The sequence below is a fragment of the Drosophila serrata genome, unplaced genomic scaffold (assembly GCF_035046125.1).
Source record: "Drosophila serrata isolate PLE 108 unplaced genomic scaffold, ASM3504612v1 contig_8, whole genome shotgun sequence".
NCBI lineage: Eukaryota > Metazoa > Arthropoda > Insecta > Diptera > Drosophilidae > Drosophila > Drosophila serrata.
The window spans coordinates 282,250-297,231 of NW_028256906.1; the positions used below are offsets into that span (position 1 = coordinate 282,250).

General features: G+C 46.5%; 2 protein-coding genes across 3 annotated transcripts; one reads left to right on the plus strand and one right to left on the minus strand.

Annotated features, from left to right (window-relative positions):
* Window positions 1–110: 110 nt before the first annotated feature.
* On the minus strand, window positions 111–14,774 carry r (carbamoyl-phosphate synthetase 2, aspartate transcarbamylase, and dihydroorotase rudimentary). Of its 2 annotated transcripts, none has more exons than XM_020952842.2 (8): window positions 14,530–14,774; window positions 11,919–12,675; window positions 8,598–11,855; window positions 8,427–8,531; window positions 3,091–3,230; window positions 1,003–2,872; window positions 552–935; window positions 111–483 (listed from the first exon to the last, which is right to left on the minus strand). In XM_020952842.2, exons 2-8 carry the CDS (start codon window positions 12,672–12,674, stop codon window positions 274–276), a joined length of 6,723 nt encoding a protein of 2,240 aa, XP_020808501.2. In that variant the 5' UTR covers window position 12,675; window positions 14,530–14,774; the 3' UTR covers window positions 111–273. The 2 variants fall into 2 exon arrangements, with proteins under 2 accessions (XP_020808501.2, XP_086682391.1); XM_086826265.1 differs by lacking the exon at window positions 14,530–14,774 and adding an exon at window positions 12,741–12,759.
* LOC110184347 (uncharacterized) lies at window positions 4,433–7,870 on the plus strand. Its single transcript, XM_020952843.2, has 2 exons — window positions 4,433–5,108; window positions 5,173–7,870. Exons 1-2 carry the CDS (start codon window positions 4,519–4,521, stop codon window positions 7,766–7,768), a joined length of 3,186 nt encoding a protein of 1,061 aa, XP_020808502.2. The 5' UTR covers window positions 4,433–4,518; the 3' UTR covers window positions 7,769–7,870.
* Window positions 14,775–14,982: the final 208 nt, after the last annotated feature.

Below are 14,982 nucleotides of genomic sequence, written 5' to 3' on the forward strand. Positions count from 1 at the left end.
ACGGCTTTGAGAAATATACTATTCAGTATTTATGTAAATAATATACTATAAAATACCAGCTGCACTGAGGACTTGAGCGGGACTTGTTCAAAAGTTGAATTTGGATACACTTTTTGCTTATTTAGTTACATCTTTTAAATTAAAAGGTTTTTTTAAACTAAGAAATGCAAACCGTATGTAGGTTTATTCGTAAAAATGTATCATATACAAAAAAAAGGTGAATACAAAAAATAAAGAGCGTAAAGAGTCATTGGGAGATTGTCTGTTGTCCTTTTAGAGAGCTGTATTTCGGCTTCCCACTACCATGGCCAGCAGGGCCATGCGTATATACATGCCGTATTCCGCCTGCCGGAAGTAGGCAGCCCTCGGATCAGAGTCAAAGTCGCGACTAATCTCGTCCAGGCGCGGCAGGGGATGCAGCACAATCGAACGCTTCTTGGCTAACGTCATAAGCTTGGGCGTTACAATCAACTTACCGCAGCACTGTATCAAAATATAAATAAATATTTAAATAAATGAATAATTACAAGGCACTCTATGTCATAACTTACGCTCTGGTACTCCTCCTCGCTCTCGAATCGTTCCCGCTGTATACGCGTCATATACAGAACATCCGTGGTTGGGAGGACATCCTTTAGCCCGTAGGCAAAGTACTGCTTGACGCCTCGCTGATGCACAAAATCGGTAATGTCGCGAGGCATTTGCAGGCTTTCCGGGGCCACATACTGCAGGGTCACGTTATAGAGCGTCAAGAGGCGGGCCAGCGAGTGCACAGTGCGTCCATTCTTCAGGTCACCCACCATGGTGATGGTCAAACCGTTTACAGTACCAATTTCCTCGCGAATGGTGAAGATGTCCAGAAGTGCCTGAGTGGGATGCTCACCGACGCCGTCGCCAGCGTTGATCAAGGGCTTTCGGGAGAACGAGGCAGCGCGCTATGGAAGGAAATATAATAAAATTAAAGCTTCGTAGCTACGGTAAGTAAGAATTCCCCCTACTCACCGCCACAGCACCTGGAGTGGGATGGCGCAGCACCATGACATCCGAATAGCTGGCCATCACCTTGATGCTATCCTCCAGCGTTTCGCCCTTCTTTACCGACGATGTGATCTGGTCCATACTAATTACGCGGCCGCCCAGTCTCAGCATGGCAGCGGCAAAGCTGCACTGTGTCCGTGTGCTCACCTCATAGAACACACTGGCCATAATCTTGCCGCGCAGCAGTTCATCAACGGAGCGGTCCTTGGTCACTCGCGACTTGAGCAGTTGGGCCAAATTGAAGATTTCGTTCAGATGCTCTTTGTTGAACATGTCCACGGCCAGGATGTGCTTGCCCACCAGGGAATGGGCCACGGGATTGGGACTGGAGGAGCCATGCGCTGGCTGCACTGTGCGCTGCACGTACTCCCGGAGAGTGGTATTACTGGTGGAGTCCAGTCGCATGCGTGGCGACGGTGAAACTGGACGCAGGAAGCTCGAGCTATTGGCCTCGTCTACAAAGTGCACCTTGGCACCAGCAGCACCACCGGCAGCAGTATGAGTCCCCTCATTGGTCAGGAGATGGGCAAAGGTCTCGTTGGCATCGCTGTCGCTGGGCAATAATTGATCCTGAGAGGCAGCACCCTCAGCCAGCAGTAGTCCAAGCTTAGGTTGTCGCACATTCTGGCCATAGCCGGGTTGGACCAGCACCTGGCCATCGATATAGGCCACCTCGCCGCGCAGAATGACACGATGAACGCGTCCCTTGACCTTGGTGCCCTCAAATGGCGTCCAACCCGACTTGCTCTTCATTTCGGCCCCCGTGATGGTCCACTCCTCGTCCAAATCGACCTCAACATAGGTGTGCGGTTGATCGGGCAGGTTGAATATATTCCTGGGATTGCGATGGAACTTCCGTTTGATATCCTCCAATGTGAGACGTCCCTCGTGGACGGCCTGCAGGAGGAGAGGCAGTATGGTCTCCACACCGGGGAAGCCAGGCGGCGGTCGCTCCGAACGCTTCTCGGCCAGCGTGTGCGGTGCATGATCGGTGGCGAATACATCAATGTAGTCCATGTGCTCCCACAGTGCCTCCTGGTCATCGGGTGAGCAGAGCAAGGGTCTCACCTCCGACATACCCTCGCCCAACCGCTCCACATCCTTGGTGCTCAGGAACAGATGGTGTGGGCACACTTCGCATGTCACACGGATGCCCTTTTCCTTGGCGGCGCGTATCAACTGAATCTCCTCCCGTCTGGCCACATGACAGATGTGCACGGGTCGGTCCAGCAGGTGGGCCATTAGGATTACAGCCGCTGTGCTTTGCTTCTCGGCATGACAAACGATCGGCGCTCGTTTTGGCCAGTGAGTCAAGTGTCGCTGCCAGGCATTCATGTCGCTTAGCTTCAAGGTGCCAAAGGTATCATTCAGATACATCTTTAGGCCACATGCCTGGCCGGCCAGCTCTGGCACTTGTCCCCAATTTCCATCTGTTGCACCCACATACAGGGCATAATCGCAACGGGCTCCTGCCTTGGCCAGCTCCTGGAACTGCGTGAATGTCTCCCGATCCACAATCGAGGGATTGGTGTTGGGCATGGCGCATACGAGGGTCACACCACCGGCCAATGCTGCCGCTGTGCCGCTGGAGAAATCCTCTTTGTGCGTGGCCCCTGGCTCTCGGAGATGGACATGGACATCAATAAAACCGGGCAGCTTGACAATTCGTCGCGAGGTCATGCAATCCGTGTGTGTCTTCATAGCCGGCTTGCCACCAGTCATTCGCATTGATTCCACCAATAACTTGGTGCACTTGACATCGGTAACCAACGGAATGGAGTAGTCCACGGCCAGGCGGCGAGTGCGATAGCCATGTGTCATGAAGGAAGAGACTCTGTGGGAGAATATATGTGATATATATTTAGTTGTAATTAAAAGGATTTGATGATAATGATTGGTTATTAATCAATTAATCAATTAGTCTCAAGGTAACCTCTTCTAAATATTGTTTTATTATATCTTTAGCGTTATTTTACTTATCGTATAACTTTGGCTATGAAATATATAATATACTTTATAGACAAGTAGCAATCATTGGCCACCACTACATACCGCCTGGCTCCTCCGCCGCTCATTGGCAGGTTGATGACCATATCGAATTGTTTGTTGGCCAAAATCTCGGCCAAATGACGAAGTTCACCATTGATGTCATCGGGTGTGGTCTTGTCAAATGTCCACTGAACGGATTCCACCTGGAAAAATGCACAAAATAAAATATAAAGTGGGGATATACCAATAAATAAATATATACACATGATATGAACATATAGAAAGGCAACGTCAAGGACAACCTGTAATCGTCATCTTCAACTTGAATCAATTGTTTGCTTAGAACATATAATAAAGATATCGAAAGCTATTTATGGATTGATTTTTCATGTCTATTGTTCGACAGGCAATAAACAATAGGAAAATAAGAAAGACAGGTTGTAACAATAATTTAACACAGTGGTTCTTAGTTAGGAAAGTGTTATTAACTAAGTCAGAAGCTTGAAACTAAGTGAAGGAATCATTTCCGACCCTATAAATCATATATATTCTTGATCAGCATCAACAGGGGAGTCGATCTAGCTATAATTTAGAGAAAGAAAAATTTTATAATTTTTTTCTCCAAATTTTAGGGGTTACATCATTAAAATTAGAAAAAAAAAAATTGAAAAAATTTTAATTTTTGTACATTTTAAATTGAGTATGCAGATTTATTAACCTAATGAAAACTAACATAGGACAGCTTTCCGAATTGAAATTAATGCATTATTCGCAGAATTATGATTAATTTTATATACCAATATTCTGTTCCAATTTTAAAATTCAAACTTAGGCTTTCCGAAAGATATCCTTCTTGTTTTTTGAAAATATTGTTCCTATATATAAAATGGAATATAAAATATTCTCTTTTCTCAAGTAAAAATATGTAATTATCGAATTATATATCGATTTTTGAGTGAAAAATTAAAGCAGTATTATTATATTATATTAATATATCTATATTTTGACCAATTTTATTTGGAAAACATATAAATAAGAGAGAAAAAGAAACAGCTGCACTAGAAACCTTTTTAAAAATGTTCGCATCTTATTATTTTATAATTTATTAACTAACTATATATAAGTTATTGAATTTATAATTTTCCAATAATTATTTTCCACTGTAAAGTGGAAATCAATTCCGTTTTTGATACCTCAGAGTACCAGGAACTCGGGACTAAAGTGGAGACTCAATGGCCAAAGCCAAGAGACGAATCAGAAGCAGGTTGGAGGAGAGCAGGGCCGAACACGGCGCCGGAGCCGGAAGCGGAGCAGTGAAAAGGAAGAGACGTTATCAGGCGGAGATTGCAAAAGTCATTATTTGATCGCTGATCGCGATTCGTGATCACCAAAGACAGCGATCTTATCGGTTTCGTTTGGTTTCTTTTTTGCTTTTTTTGGTTTTTTATCAGGCAAGACAAGAGAGCAGCGCGTATCAGTTCTGAATCAATCATGGGCTGCTCCTGGTCGAAAGCGGAGCACAGCGTTGACACTGCCAGTACACCGAATGCCCTGCAGGCGGCCATTCCCGTCCAGCGTCTGCAGTGGCGTCGTCGGCAGGATGAGAAGCATCAGCGGCAAATCCAAAAGTTGCAGAAACGTAATGCCCGACGCAAGCATCGTAGGAAGCGAGGATCGACCAACGATGGTGGTGGCTCCATTTCCGGTTCCCTTCAGAGACGTCAACGTCTCAGCGGTAAATCCCATCCGGATCTTGCCCTGCAACTGCGTCTCCTGGGCGGCAGCAATGGCAGCAGTGCCACCGAATGTGTGAGTGCTCTGTATGCCAGGACATTGGAGCAGCAGCGTGAGGAGTTCCAGAGGACAGTGGAGCGACGGATGTTGGAACAATTGGATCGGGAGTTGCACACATTTCTACTGAATCAACTCCTGTTGGGTGTTCAGTTTTTTTCACACTTTGAGGCGGAAATGAGCCTCGTGGATGCGGAGCTATTGGCCAGGCGGCAGAGTGCCGAGCATAGTTTGCTGCAAAGCGGGGCCATTGATGCGGCTGTGGCCAGGAATTTGTTATTCAAAACCAAGTGAGTGTAGCCTGAATCCTAGATGGTAATCCTTGAATTGATACACTTCCTCTTCCGGCTACAGCTCCTCGAAGCAACCATCGCAGCCGCTGCAAAAGCCAGTCACATATGTGGTCTTTGAGAACGTGGATGTGGCTCGTCCTCATGATGCCAACTATGACACAGTGGCCACGTTGTGCAAGGTCCTTCTGGAGACGGACTATTACAGCAGGACACCCTGCAGTTCTGAGCTGGTGGAGTTAATGGAGCAGACCCGTTGGATGGGTTATGTGCGTCTCAAGCTACGCGATCGATCGATTCATTCACCGGCAATGAGCAGCAGCAACAGCAATCCTGGTTCACCCATTCCTCCCATTAGCAGCGATGAAGAGTGCACCTCCAGCACTTCCTCCTCTTCATCCTCTGGCTACAGCTCGGGTGACTATGATCACGTGTATCTGGCCAGGTTGAATACACCACGACCTTTAGAGGAACTGCGTTTGAATAGGAAATACAATCTGGAGAGCAATGTGTTGCCAGAGAGCTGCATCCGTCGTTTGGCCAGCTGTTTGCCACCGGAACTGGAGCAGACCGATGATGAGGATTCTTCCTCTTGCGATGAGCTGGATGACAATGAGGATGATGAGGAGCAGCAGCACAGGGATCATAACTATCCTCCCGCTGGCTATGAGACTGTCCAGGTTCTACGTCAATGCCAGGCGGAGCAACTGCAGCAATGCTACCTCAGTTCGCAGCAATTTATGCTTTACTTCGGTGAACTGCTCCGTCAGCAGTTGGGTCACCAGCTGGGCATCAGTGCTGCCCAGCTCAGTGCAGGCTCCTATCGCGGTTGCAGCGTTTATATGGCCAAGGAGGTGCTAGTGCCCGCCATCCATGTACCCCATGCCTGGCCCGATTGTGCCTTTGAGTTTGGTCTGAGGGCCAGACCGAGACTGACCAATCTGCACACCGCTGAGCAATTCCAATGGCCCACCGAGCAGATGAGGAAACGCATACGATCCTTTGGCTACCACGTTGTTCCCGTGGGCTATGCCCCGAAGCGTTCACGTAATCCCTTCCGGGAGCTAGAGTGGCGCATTGTCTTCCCCCAGGCGGAGCAGTATCTGGAGCGCTATTGCCTGACGCCCATGCAGCTGAAGGTGTTCCAATTGATGAAGTTGCTTGTGAAGACATTCGTGGAGAGCACTGATGCCCAGCCGCCGGGAGGTGTACTCCTGGAGCAACTGCGTGCCCATCTCTTTTGGCAATGCGAACGGTATAGTAACGATTGGCCCGAGGAGTTCCTTGGCGAGCGATTGGTGCGATTCATTCGTTCGTTTGACGTGTGTCTGGCGAGGAAGCATCTCAGCGATTACTTCATCGAGCGGCGTAATCTCTTCGAGCATGTCCCGGAGGATACACTGATGAAGCTACGCACTGTGATGGCCGGCATTGCTGAGCAGCCGCTGTTGCATGTGGTCCAGGCTTTGAGGAATCTCCAGCATGCGAAGGATTTTTATCCCCAGCTGGACTACAAGCGGCTGTTGAGGAATCTCTGTAGTCAGGATTATCTAGAGCTGCATTCGTGGGGTAAATTCTCGCGTCCACGTCAGGGTTTTCCTGTCCAGCAAGAGGAGCAGCAGCAGGAGCAGGATGTTGGAGTTCCTGGACCTAAGATCTCACGCCGAAATACAGACATAACCGATGCTGGTGGTCTCCTGGGCCTGGCCCAGCACCAGGAGCGTTCGAGGGGTAAGCTGCGCCGGAAGACACAACTCCTGAGGGCCACCAATCAGAGGCAACTGCAGCGGCAGCTTTCGGAGGCTAATCAGCGGCGTTCCTCGCTGGATTCCTTGGATCTACATCGCCTCCTGGCCCGCTCCAATTCGGAGATTTCTAGCCAGGAAATGCCAGCGAAACCTCAGCTCAACAATGGCCTGGAAATCCTGCGACGTAGCAATCTTCTCGAGCTTCTGCTGGATCATCTGCTGGCCATGTTGACCCGTGCCGTCCGTTATGGTAATCGTGGCCATGCCCAACTCTATCTGGAGCAGGGTCAGCGACTGAGTCGCTTGTACCAGCATTTGGGTTGCTCCCAGCAGGCTCAGCACTTTATCCAGGAGCTGCAGCAGGCGGCCAGCAACATGGAAATGATGGTCAGCAGCAGCAGCAGCACCAGGATACCATTGCCTAGCTCTGAGGGATTCCCTTTTGAGGAGGTGGTAAAATCACCGCCTTTGGCTCGCCGAAAGTCCATCAAATTCCTGGATCACGTTGTGCAGATACACTCTCCCGATCCTCTGGCCAGGCACATGAATCCCCATCCAGCCAACATTAAGTTGAGTGGAATCCTAAGGGGTCAATCCTCACACAAGGATGCAGAGGAAGTGGATGTCATAGAAAACCAAGGAGAAAGGGAGGAGAAGAAGGTGGAAAACCTCAAGGACAAAGGCCAGCAACAGGTTGAGGAAGTGGAGAGTTCAACTCCAAAGGAGGAAGGTACCAAGCTCTCTCTAAATGGCCTCATCCAACGCCTCAATCTCGATCCGAACAAGCTTGAAGTGATCAGCAGTCGGACGGAGCAATTGGTCCAGAAGGTGGCCCCATCGGAGGCCATGCGGGAGGAAATTAAGGAGATCCTCAAAAGCAAAACCCAGAAGATCAAGGATGCCTTTAACTAGCGTCATTGTACATATACAACCTATTCCTACATAATCTTTATATTATATTTTTAGTGATAAGACGTAATTACAGGCTAAATAAAGATAGGGAAAAGTGATACCTAATTTTGCAGTATATTGTTAATAATTAATATGTGTATATAATCTTCAATGAACTTTAAATCAAAAAGTATAAGTGAATAAAGTTGAGTTCAATCTTTTGATTTAAAATTAACTTAAAAAGGCTTTAAAGTCTATAGAAAATATTTAAGCAGTGATATATCTATAGTTTAATATCGAAAATTATCGCATTTTACTTTAAAATATCAATCACAAAATCACAAAATCACAAAATATGCAACAAAAGTTTATTATTATGCTTTCTTTCGGATTAGATTGCTTCAATATACCAAATCCATATCAATATTACCACAAAGTATACAAAAAAACTATCCAATTTATAAATCTTTCATTACAGTTATATGGCATTGATAAATCAAACAGAATATCTTATTATTGCACATAAATTACAGCAATAAAGCAGCAAATTAATTAATTAAAGCCTTATGGAAATTTGAAACATACTTTTGACCCGAATTTTAAATGATTTGAAATCTTTTATAGTATTCCCAACTTTCTTGAAAGACTTATGAACTAATAAAACTAAGGCTTTACTCACATCAACGCCATGCTCAGCATAAAAGTCCCCCGTGCCCATGGATGCATATAGTTTATAGCCCATCTTGGCCAGATCCCTAATCGAAGGCAGCAGTTCCATTTTGTGCTGGAAAATAATAATTTAAACAATAATAATAAGATAAATTCAATAAGATTTAATAGAAAAACCCACCTTAAAGCTGCCAATGGACAAAAGTACAGCATTTTTGGGTATCTGAAATCCGGTGGACATCATGGCCTTGAGATAGGCCTCGTATCTGTTATCCCCGAAGCAGGCCACCTCCCCGGTGGAGGCCATCTCCACACCCAGTTGGACATCAGCACCGGCCAGACGCGAGAAGCTAAACTGTGGCACCTTTACGCCCACCTTGCCCACACCATGCAGCACATCCAGTGGCTCCACATCGAGTCCAACAATGGCCCTCGTGGCGGTGGCCACAAAGTCATGATCCAGAGTCTTGGAGACAAAGGGAAATGAACGGGAGACACGGACATTACACTCGATGACCTTCAGTTCGTTATTCTTGGCAATCAGTTGCATATTAAAGGGACCCGTGACATCCAACACACTGGCCAGATCGCAAGTGATCCTCTTAATGGCCTCCAAAGTCTCAGCATTAAGATCCTGCGGCGGTGTCACCAGCGTGGCATCACCCGAATGGACACCAGCATTCTCCACATGCTCCGAAACGGCCATGCACAAGATCTGTCCATCGGCAGCCACTGCATCCACATCGATCTCCTTGGCCTCCGTTAGGAACTTGGATATAACCACCGGATGTTCACGGCTCACCTCAGAGGCAGCATTCAGATAGGTCTCCAGGTCCTGATTCGAATAGGCCACATTCATGGCGGCACCAGAGAGGACATACGATGGCCTGACCAGACACGGATAGCCCACCTCCTCACAGAACTCGATGGCAGACTGCAGATTGGTCAGCTCCTTCCAACGTGGCTGCAGGATGCCCTTGCGGTCCAACATCCGAGAGAACTTGAAGCGATTCTCGGCACAATCAATTGATTCCGGTGATGTGCCCAAAACTTTGGCCTGCTGGCGATGCAAATCCATGGCAATATTATTTGGCAACTGTCCGCCCATGGAGAGAATGATGCCATCACTGGACTCCATCTCATAAATATCCATGACCACCTCGAAGCTAATCTCCTCAAAGTACAGGCGATCGCACATATCATAGTCGGTGGACACTGTCTCCGGATTGTAGTTGATCATAATTGTGGGACGTTGCAGTTTCCTCAATTCCCTCAGGCAGCCGACGGCGCACCAATCGAACTCCACGGACGAACCAATCCGATAGACGCCCGAGCCAACGACAATGGTGTGGCCACCGGGAAAGGTTACATCATGCTCACTGCCATTGTACGTATTATACAGATAATTAGTGCTCGCTGGCCACTCACCGGCCACCGTATCGATCTGCTTGACATGCGGACGGATTCCAAACTCCTGACGCTGATGGCGCACTGCCAGTTCAGTGCTCTTGGTCGCCTTGGCTATCTGCTTGTCCGAGAAACCGGAACGTTTGGCCAGTAGTAGCAACTCTGGTCCCATCTGGCTGCCCGCCCTGGTGAGGTCCCAATGCAGCATCATGATTCTCTGCAGCTTTTCCAGGAACCAGCAATCAATCTTTGTTAGAGCATGCAGTTCATCGACGCCCATGCCTATATCCAGGGCGGCGGCAAGGACAAAGGGTCGTCGATCAGTTGGCTCCGATAGTTGCTCGTTCAGCTGCTCCTTGTCCAGGGTAACCACATCAGGGTCAAAGCCCAGCACATCGCTGTCCACCATGCGCAGAGCCTTCTGGAAGGCCTCCTCGAAGCTCCGACCAATGGCCATCACCTCACCGACGCTCTTCATGGAGCTGCCAATGTGCTTGCTCACACGCACAAATTTGGCCAGATCCCAGCGTGGTATCTTGACCACACAATAATCCAGCGATGGCTCAAAGCAGGCCGTCGTATTGCCCGTCACCGAGTTCTTAATCTCGGGCAGCGGCAGACCCAAGGCCAGCTTGGCGGCCACATAGGCCAGTGGATAACCGGTGGCCTTGCTGGCCAAAGCCGAACTTCGCGACAATCTGGCATTCACCTCGATGATGTAGTACTGCTCCGAGTGCGGGCACAAAGCATACTGTATGTTGCACTCACCGACGACGCCGAAATGACGAATCACCTTGAGGGCGGTGCTCCGAAGCATTTGGTACTCGCGGTCCGAGAGGGTTTGCGATGGTGCAACCACTATGCTCTCGCCGGTGTGTATGCCCAGCGGATCGAAGTTCTCCATATTACAGACAGTGATGCAATTGTCGTAGGCGTCGCGGACTACCTCGTACTCCACCTCCTTCCAGCCCTTGAGGGATTTATCCACAATCAGTTGGCTTGAATGGGCCAGAGCCTGATGGGCCAAGCTCTGCAGTTCCTGTTCGTTGTTGGCAAAGCCCGAGCCCAAGCCGCCCAGGGAGAAGGCGGCCCTGGCCATCACGGGATAACCCAAACGTTGGGCTGCCTCCAGGGCTTCGGTCACCGAATATACTGCCTCCGAGGGTGCCACTTGCTCGCCAATCTCATTCACACGATCCGCAAATAGCTTACGATCCTCCGTCTCAATGATGGATTGTATAGGTGTGCCCAAAATGCGTACATTGTACTTGAAGAAGACGCCAGCCCGTTCCAGTTCCACGCCACAATTGAGCGCCGTTTGGCCGCCAAAGGTGAGAAGGACACCGTTCGGGCGCTCCGACTTGATGACCTGCTCCACATAGTGCGGTGTCAGGGGCAGGAAATAGCATTTATCGGCCATGCCCTTTGAGGTCTGAACTGTGGCTATATTCGGATTAATAAGCACCGTTTGGATATTGGACTCCCGCATGGCCTTAATGGCCTGCGAACCGGAATAATCAAATTCTCCGGCCTGGCCGATGGATAACCCACCGGAGCCCAGAATAAGCACCTTGCGTGGCTTCGCTGACTGCGTTAAATCTGCTGGCGGGCCAGTTGGCTTCAATCGCTGCTCAATCAGCTGCGGTATGGTTACATCTCGTCGCTGTATGCTCTCTAGGAACACATCAAACAGGAACTCAGTATCCTGGGGGCCAGCATGATGCTCCGGATGGAATTGAACCGAAAAGTAAGGCTTGGTGGCATGAACAATACCCTCGTTGGTGCCATCATTGGCATTCACAAACAGCTCCGACCAGCCGTCGGGCAATTGCTCCAGATCCACAGCATATCCATGATTCTGAGAGGTCATTAGGCAGCGTCCGGTGGCACGGTGAAGACAGGGCAAATTATGGCCTCTATTACCGTACTTCATCTTGTAGGTGGAGCAGCCAATGGCTTTGGCCAACAGCTGGTGGCCCAGGCAAATGCCAAAGACAGGCTTGTTGCTGCCACTCTCAAGCACTTGACGAAGCTGTTGGGGAAAGAACGAATTGGATATTAGATTGAGAAACTAAGTCATAAGAGATTCCCTCACCTGTTGCACAATCTCATCGCAGCTTTCGGGATTACCGGGTCCATTGGACAGAAAGAGAGCATCAAACTGCTCATCCTGAAGACGGGCATTCCAAGGTAGCAACACTACCGAGGCACCACGATCCAGAAGGCAACGCAACTGGTTAAGCTTCAGGCCACAGTCCATAATAGCAATGCGTGGTCCCTTGCCTTGGGGATCACCAAACTCACGACGCTTTTCCACACTGCATTCTTTGGCCAAATTCCTGGTATTGGGATCCACAAAACTTGACTTGGGCAGTCCACCTGATGGCTGCTCTCCGTATACGATCCTGCCCAGCAGGCTGCCCTGTTCACGCAGCTTCTTGGTGAGGGCCCTCGTATCGATGCCACTGATGCCAGGCACCTGGTGCTGCTCTAACCACTTGGGCAGCGTCTTCCAGGCGCGCCAATGCCAAGCCTTGTCGGCCACTTCGCCCACCACTAGAGCGCTGGCTTGGACTACACCCTCCAGCCACTCAAAGTGCCGGGGCAGACCGTGCTCATCCTGATCCTCCGGCGATGGTACACCATAGTTTCCAATTAGGGGATAAGTCAATACCAAGATTTGACCACTATACGAGCGATCCGTGAGGGCTTCGGTGTAACCGACCATGCCGGTTTGGAAGACCACCTCGCCACCAATGCCGCCCTCAGTGGCCGGGGGAATGTGGCCAAAGGGAGTGCCGGGCATGACAGTGCCATCCTCCAGCACCAGGTAACACTTTGGGGACGTCATTCTGGGGGAAAATAAAGAGAAGCACAATTAGCTGGAGAGCAATGAGGGTATTGATTGTTATCAGACAAGTGGGATCATATTCTGCGAAGGCTACACATAATGTCAATTTTGCTGATAACGACATTCCACGACCACTCGAGAAGTGTCTTTAATTAATGAGTTATAGCCTTTGGCAATCGAGAAGCCTTGCATTTTGGCATTAGGGAGAAGTGTAATTGGAGTAGGTAAATATTTGTGCCAATTGATATTTGTTCTAAGGTGTCATCCTATCTGCGACGGGACTTCAGAATGAGAAATCAAGTTGCATTTAACTAAATATTTAATGAATGATTGCTCATACAACGCAGTTAAAGATAGTTAGATAGGGGCTAGGATTTTCTTGATATTTCCAAATGAGTCTTTTAATACAGAAATAAATATTAAGTATACAATTTGTTACTTGATAATTATCCTATTTTGTAGGTCTTCTAATATTAATATCAATATTCACGTTAAATCAAATTAAAAAATCTCTAAACTTGATTTCAAAATTTCAAATAAATGTCTGACTTATATATTTTATATTTAAAAGATAAAAGAAATAATACAGCTTATTTTGGGATACCAGCTAAAAATTGATAAACATTAATTTTTAAAATTTAATTTATGAAATGTATATTCAAAAAATAAATTCTTTTGCAGTTTGCCGAACCTAATTAAACCGTTATTTTTCGATATTTTTATATGACAATTTTTTCGATAAATCAAAAGTTTAAAAAACTCATAACTCAGCCAAAAAAGCATTAATTTTCATTCGGAAAGCTGTCCTATGTTAGTTTTTATCATGTTAATAAATCTGCATATTAAATTAAACATTTAAAAAAACTAACATTTTTGCGAAGTTTATTGATAATTTTAATGATGAAACCCCTTATAGAATTTTGAAAAAATTTTGAAACATTTTTTTTCTGCGGAAGATAGCCAGATCGACTCGGTTGATGATGCTGATCAAGAATATATATGATTTATAGGGTCGGAAATGACTCCTTCACAGTGTAACAAGCTTCTAAGTAGAAATATAATACCCTGTAAGGCTATAAAAATATCCTTAAAAACCTATAAATAACATTTGCGAATGATTTAAAAATCTATACAAATTTTTAGAGCAACTCTGCTTGAGATGGCTAGTTAGACTCGGCTTAAGAATATTATATAAAAGCTTTTGACTAATATTATAATACCCTTAAGGGGTATAAATATAAATAAATAAATGCCACAAAAGCAACATGTGTTTTATATCTTCTCCCTCTCTCTTCTTCTCTCTTTCTCTATTTTTCAACTCTCACCTACACAAAACGAGACCCCAAGCTGAGAGCAAAGCCCGCTAGCCGGCACATTCTTTATCTCCATCCCGCTCCCCCTTAAGCTTTATCGGCGGCCGTCTGGCAACATGTTGCCCGGCAAGAACAACATCAACAAGTCGAACAGGAGGAGAGCGCAATGGAAAACTGATTGGGAATGGTTGACAACGGCGCTTATCAAGTGGTTTAATTTTCTGTTATTGCTATTGATGGTTTGTTTACGCAGATAAAGGGGGATAGACAGACTAGAGGAGTCTCTGTCACTCGATTCGGTCTGGTTCTCGGCTTTCTTGTATGTGAGGAGTACCTAGCATACAGATGTATGCGTGCATAAGCACGTGTATAAAGTTCAGAGTGAACTTGGAACCGGTTTTTTTTATTTTTGAGACACACACAATAACAATAACAAACGCGCAATTTCGGATAAAAATTAAAGTTCCTTGGGAATAGCAAAATTAAATATATATATTTAAAATATCCCTAAGCTTTTATATCTGTATCTCTTTCACACGCACCCGAAAATTCCTTGCAAAGTTTAGGTTTTTATTTTAGCTCAGCCTGCTGCACTTGCACTGGTAGTTGTGAGCGAAGCACGTTTTAGTTTTTTAAACGCGGCTTTTGTTTTTTTAGCTTCCGATTGATAACACAATCAAGCGGCGAATGTAGTACACACACACACTCGCCTTGCTGCTTCGAAAAAAAAGCTGGTTTACTTGTAAATTTACTTCAATTGGCTGACGGATGGACGTGTGGCGGAAAATAATCGAATTCACCGCCTTGGTTTTAGGGATGGAAGAAGTATTTCTAAATATCGATATTTTTATAAAGAAAACATATTTTAAAAAATTATCTAAAATATATACATAATTATTCATTGACTGCTAATTTTTTTTGTATTAAATATTATTAAAATGATCGAAAAATATCGATTCAATAATTTTGTCCTAGAACAAAACCATAAAATATAA

Coding starts and splice junctions, on each gene's coding strand:
- LOC110184347 (XM_020952843.2), top strand. CDS start 4,519: ATGGGCTGCTCCTGGTCGAAAGCGGAGCACAGCGTTGACACTGCCAGT. Junction 5,109..5,172: donor AATTTGTTATTCAAAACCAA/GTGAGTGTAGCC, acceptor TTCCGGCTACAG/CTCCTCGAAGCAACCATCGC.
- r (XM_020952842.2), bottom strand. CDS start 12,674: ATGACGTCCCCAAAGTGTTACCTGGTGCTGGAGGATGGCACTGTCATG. Junction 11,856..11,918: donor GCGATGAGATTGTGCAACAG/GTGAGGGAATCT, acceptor TTTCCCCAACAG/CTTCGTCAAGTGCTTGAGAG. Junction 484..551: donor GCGAGGAGGAGTACCAGAGC/GTAAGTTATGAC, acceptor ATTTTGATACAG/TGCTGCGGTAAGTTGATTGT.